This window comes from Drosophila ananassae, chromosome 3R (assembly GCF_017639315.1).
Source record: "Drosophila ananassae strain 14024-0371.13 chromosome 3R, ASM1763931v2, whole genome shotgun sequence".
Classification (NCBI taxonomy): Eukaryota; Metazoa; Arthropoda; class Insecta; order Diptera; family Drosophilidae; genus Drosophila; species Drosophila ananassae.
This window is the reverse complement of record NC_057930.1, coordinates 8198306-8204351: the sequence shown is the minus strand read 5'-3', so window position 1 is coordinate 8204351 and position 6046 is coordinate 8198306. Positions and strand designations below refer to the sequence as shown.

General features: G+C 32.3%; 1 protein-coding gene across 1 annotated transcript; it reads right to left on the bottom strand.

Moving 5' to 3' along the window:
• Positions 1-887: 887 nt before the first annotated feature.
• LOC26514282 lies at positions 888-3225 on the bottom strand. The gene is made up of 2 exons (XM_014905161.3): positions 1915-3225; positions 888-1851 (listed from the first exon to the last, which is right to left on the bottom strand). The coding sequence occupies exons 1-2, from the start codon at positions 2184-2186 to the stop codon at positions 1503-1505; spliced, it is 621 nt and encodes a 206-aa protein (XP_014760647.1). The 5' UTR covers positions 2187-3225; the 3' UTR covers positions 888-1502.
• Between the last annotated feature and the right edge of the window lie 2821 nt (positions 3226-6046).

Below are 6046 nucleotides of genomic sequence, written 5' to 3'. Positions count from 1 at the left end.
ATTTGGGTCTTTCTTATATAGCTGGGATAGGCTATAGTCAACCAATCTTGGCTCGGTCGACTTATATACTGCGTGCAAAAATAAAGAAGAATATGTGTAAAGTTTAAATTCGATAGCTTTAAAACTGAGAGACTAGTTCGGGCAAAAACAAATAGGCAGACGGATAGAAGACATGTAAGTATCGGCTTAGGAGGGATCCTGATTAAAAATATCCTTTACTAATTTGCACATTTTTGAGAAAAATTATAATGCCCTCTGCAAAGGTATAAAACACGAACAATTTTGTATTTAGTTCGTTAGAGAATTAGGTAAATTCAATCAGGCAAAAAAAAAAAACTCCAATTTTCCCATTGTTAGCTCCTATTTAATGAAAATTGTAAACTTTCTTTTATTTCCCCCTAACTTAATTTCTCCAAAACTTAATAACTTTTTTAAAACTTCTTGGTACTATTGAATATAACCTTTTTTTTTGTTTACAAATTAATATCCGAGCGTTAATATTAAATACTGCAACATGGAAAAAATACTGCAAGTCAATATGGGAATCAGAATAAAAATATCCTCTAAAAATTCCTCCGCCAAACGTTCGATTTTATTTTTTAAACGAAAGTAACTGTTGAAAGGCATTACTCCATATTTACAAGTTTATTGCACACATACATGCAGAAGCTCAAAAAACATGTCCCATATGGGACATATTTTATATCAAATATAAACACCCATGTATGTACATTTGTATGTGTACGTAACACCAAGCTTCACAGGTGGCTTGAAAAATTGATTTTCATTCTTATTTGACTAATAGTAAGACGTTTGGTGTCAAAAAAAGTGAAATTCATAGAAATTTAAAGAACCTTTTAAACAGCGTAAGGCGGATATCTTCATTTTTCAGTTTTTATTTTTATGTAGATGTTTTAAAAAGTGTTAAAACAAAAGTTATTTATATTTTAGTAACAAACATCTCTAATTTTTTTCAGGATTGCCAAGAATAAAATAGTGCAAACCAACAGAGGGGCAAACTTCCTTCATTTAGAAAGAGCTGTATTAAAAAAATCGAATTTCTTGAATAACTTCTGAGCGAAATGTCGGGTTTGGTTGAGGTACCAATCGACGCGTCTTTAGAAGAAAAATATTCTTAACTTATTGATTCAAAATTTGTTTACTTTCGCCCTTATTTCTCCAAACGACTTTTGGAAAATGTTTTAAAATTATATAATGAAAACAATACCTTTCGATTGGTATATAATTCATTCAGATCGGATGCAAAAAATTTTGAATTCTTCGGCTATAAACAGAGTCTCCTCGCGCACACCAAGGCATGCAGGTTGTCACCTCGTGGACTACCGTCCACAGTGATAGTGTCTACACCTAGCGGAGTGCCGTCCGCTTTTATATAAACATAAGAAAGTATATATACCCAGTTAGTGAGAGATGATAGAAAAGCGATCTTTTTTTTTGTGTTTTGTTTGGTCTGGCAAACCCATTTAAGTCAATTTTTTTCTTCACAAAGTTCTTTTTGCAGGTTCTTTTTGCAGTATCGGCCAATCCCATCTGCATATAAATAACTTTTTCTCAGTGCACATCTCGTCATTTAATCTGTGACTACTCGAAGCTTCCCTTTCGTAACCAATTTCATCGCAATGTTCCTTTCCTGAATTGCCCGGCTGTCCTTTATGCCATATATTCATAGCTATGAGCTTTCCTGTTGAAAACCAGTAATGTTTACGGTTGAGGTAGGCATTATCAGTTCCAGATGTCCAATAGCGGTTATCCAAGATGTGATCCCACAGATATTCATCAAGCATACGCCATTCCTTGTGCGTATAAAACCACAGTAGAAAGGCTCCCTTACTGCGACAAAATTGGTAGGCGTCATACCAGTTTCTTTTGACTTTTTTTTCAATATAAACGTACATATTGCCGATCTTATCATAGTTTACCATCATCATAGGTAGCGTTACGGCTGTGACGGCACTGAGGGTAGAAGCCGCATAGCCACTGACGGTGCTATCCCCATCGGCCTCGTCGTCCGCACTGACGGTGCTAGCCCCATCGCCACTGACGGTAGGGGCGTCACTGACTGTAGTCGCGTCTCTGACGTTAATTTTTTTTTTTTTGTTTTTAGCTTCTGACAATGAAATCAGAACTCCAACTAAAATTACAAGTCTTAAATATATGGTGGACATTTGGATACTACTTTTAACAAGGGCTCGTTTCTCATCTTTTATAGAGCAATTCTCATTTGTATTGGCTTATATGATGAAGCGAAACTCCCTGTGTATAATCTACTCAATCTACCTTGAAACACTTGTAATTAGCTAAAGTACCAGTCCATGTGGGTGAGGCATGCCGTAGTTCCACGCGCGAGGTTACATCTTCGCCTATGTATAGCCGAACAATTTTTACAATGTCAAAAGATATTGTTGTGTCCTAAAATTGATTCTTATTACTTATCGTTTCTACATTGCTGTTAGGTTAATCAAGGAACAAGGATAAGGTGTTGATTAACCACAAATGGGAAAATATTGGAAACAATTTTACAATAAGTTTAATAATAAGTATAAGCTATATTTTGCCATTTAATTTTATCACCTCCCTCAAATCAAGTATTACTTGGGGATTAAACATACACAACTTCCACATAACTTTTTTCTTATCTTTTGGAAACTAAATTGATTTCAATTTTCAAACTATTCTTTTTTATTATTCTTTGAATATTAAACAAAGTGTGGTTAGAGGTGATATATTAACGTGCTTTACATATAAATAACAATTTATAATAACAGTTTTTGTCGTTTAGTCTGTGACTATTTGATATTTTTCTATCGTAACCCATTTCATCGCAATGTTCATTGCCTCCATTGTTGTTGGGTTCCCCGGGGCTCCAAATATTAGGTACGATTGGCTTTCCAGTTGAGAACCAAACATGGAAGCCCTGTTTGCCTAAGTCGGTGCCGGAAGTCCAATACTCATTATCTATGTTGTTGTCCCATAGATATTGATCAACTAAACGCCATTCCGCGAATGATTCAAAATCCACAAGATCAGCGTTTATTAAACGACAAGCTTGAAAGGCTTCAAACCAGTTCTTTTGCACTCTGGGTTCTATATAATAATACCGATTTCCAATCTTAACAAAAGTTACTGCATTAACCAGGGAAAATACTCCCACGACGGTCACAATCCAAAGACACGATGGAAACATTTTACGAAATCTGATTTAAAAACGGCACAATTTTGTTCTTTTATACCTTCTGATAAGGAAACGAATTGTAAGAGCTAATTTTTTATACTAAGCTCTATGATAAGATAAGACTTTCGTAATTTCTAAGAAAACTAATTAAAGATTTTACAAATAAAAAAAATTTTTTAACTTCCTTTTTCTTTTTTTTACTACGTGATACTTTTTTTTACATTAACCATTAATAGAAAAAATTCGTTGTAAATGGAATCCTATTATAAAATATTTAACTAATATTATTTTAAATGTGAATGTAAAACATCTCCATTTTGTCGACAATCAGAAGAAATACAATATTTCTATCGTTTTGGAAATTAAAAATATTTTTTTTATAAATAGTTTAGAATCGGATGAGAATCGGGAGTTGCTTTGCAAAGTAATAGTAATTTTTCAACGGGAATTTACCAGAAAATATGATAGTTTTTTTAGGTTTTGATTTAGATTGAAATTTAATCTAAAGCAGATATTTGGAGTACATACATGGTAATTGCAGTTTATAATAGTTTTGATTTCTTCCTTTGTTTTAAAAAAAAATTTGTTTTTCGGAGAAATAAAATATTTCAGACCGTTAAATTATTGAAGATTTGTGTATATTTGTTTTAATTAAATGCGAACCTCAGAAAGACATAAATCTTACACATTAGCCAAAAAAATTAGGATACACGAAAGATAAAATTTAACTGTAATAATTTTGTAGTCATTAGAAAAGAAAAAAAAATACAATAAAAATAAAATAACTTACTCTATTAAGAATGGTTAAGAAAATTGAATTTTTTTTCTACTGCTCTAGGGATACGTTTTCCTTTTTAAGGGGGCAGGATGGTTTCAGAGGCTGAAAAATAGCAAATTTTTGCGATTTTTTTTTTTTATGTCTGAGTAAATATATCAATTCAATTTTTTTACACAATTTATGGCTATATTTGGAGAGTATCTAGGAATTTTTATTTTTAAGAAATAATTATAATTTATCCCGTGACGGGCAGTCGGCCGGAGTCGCTTCCAAAAATTGGTCTCTTGCGGTGCGTAAAGTCTGGCCTTACAGTGTTATCGGAAATAAAAAAATTGAATTGATTTACTTAAAATATTAGTTTCCTTTTTTTGGTGCAGTTGTAAAGTCGGAGGTACCATTTTTACATAAAAATCCGCCCATTATTGCCCGTAAAATTGGTAAAAAAAAAAATTAAAAAAAAAAAGCGATCGTTCATCCGCAAGTATTTATTGTATTAAAGATGTGTGAAAAATTTTATTTAGATCCGAGCATTACTTTTTAAGTTACGTTACGCACCGACTTGAAAAAGTTGTTTTGAGAAAAATGCGTCTAAAGTTTTAAAAGCAATTGAAAGTATATGGATAGAAAGAAACTAAAAAATCGGTATCTCAGCAAGTTTTAGTCCGATCGACATGAAACTTTCACAGGATATTCCTAAGATAATATTCTATTATATAAAAAATTTCTGAAAAAAAAAATTTTTTTAAGTCTCAAACCATCCTGCCCCCTTAAGGGCGAAGAATCGCCACAAGGGATCGATAATGAACTGTAGACCATTTTTTTTTTAATTATTTAATATGAGAAAACAGAGAAGATTTATTTTTGGGGTTCCCAAATCTTTAAGAATGTAATGTAATTCCGTAATGTAATTTTTTCTATACAAGAATAAACTTATTACGCTTTGAGTTGCAAGAACTTGTCAATTAACAAGTAGAACAGAATAATTTCAATAATATTAGCATAGCGCCCATTATGTTTCAATAGAAAGATTTAAGATAAATGGGAATGTAAGATGTTACCTAGTTTGAGCATATACTTTTTTGGCAGTTGGTCCAAAAACTATTATACTAAAAAATCAAGCCAAAATAAATGAAACTTTAAAATTAAATTAATACCATACATACCCGAAACTAAAGCAGTTTGTAAAAGCGAAACCGTTTTTCTTTTTTTAGGTAAGCTATAAAAAATATAAATATAAGAAAGTATATATTCCCAGTTAGTGAGAAATGACAGAACAGATTCTTGCCACTCCTTTTTTGGTGTTTTGTTTGGTATGGCAAACCCAATCGCAGCCTCGAAGCTTAATTATGCGGGAATTGCAGGGTAAACAAATAATTAAATCAACCAGTTTAAATAAATTTTCCCTTTTTCTAAGTAATACCATGGAAATTAAATGTTAAAATCGGATCCTTTCAAAGAGCTGGAGAAGGATGATATTTTGTGGAGACAATGAAAAGAGCCAGTTGGTTTGAAGCCTATGAGGAGTGTCGTCGGCGCGATTCTACTTTAATATCATTTAATATTGCTGCCAAGTGGAATGAAGTAGTGCAATTGTTGGACAACCAAACAGCGAGTTTGTGCAACAATTTTTGGACATCGGGAAGTTCAAATGGACATCCTGGGAACTTCAATTGGTTCGGCACTGGTACTGAAATTAAAATAACTACATGGCTGCCATATGGAGAAATTAATGCAACGAACGAATCGAATTGTGTCGAAGTAATCATTGAAAATGAGAATAAAGGATTAAGAGCTGACCCCTGTCTTCAGCCAAAAGGATACATCTGCGAGGTTAAAAGACCAAAGGGTTTTGTGATCATAGCTTGGTAGAAAATATAATTTAATTTATTTTGAAACTAAAGTTGATGAAAATGACTAACTAAAGTGTAACTAAAAATGAGAGGACGTTTAAAATCAAAAACTTGACTAAGTATTGGTTGGTAGAAAATAAAATTAAATATACATGCATATTAAAGCTTATTAAATCGATTACTTGCGGATTACTTGTCTCATTTCATATAAAATAAACAATTTTT

Coding starts and splice junctions, on each gene's coding strand:
- LOC26514282 (XM_014905161.3), bottom strand. CDS start 2,186: ATGTCCACCATATATTTAAGACTTGTAATTTTAGTTGGAGTTCTGATT. Junction 1,852..1,914: donor TATGATAAGATCGGCAATAT/GTACGTTTATAT, acceptor ATTTTGTCGCAG/TAAGGGAGCCTTTCTACTGT.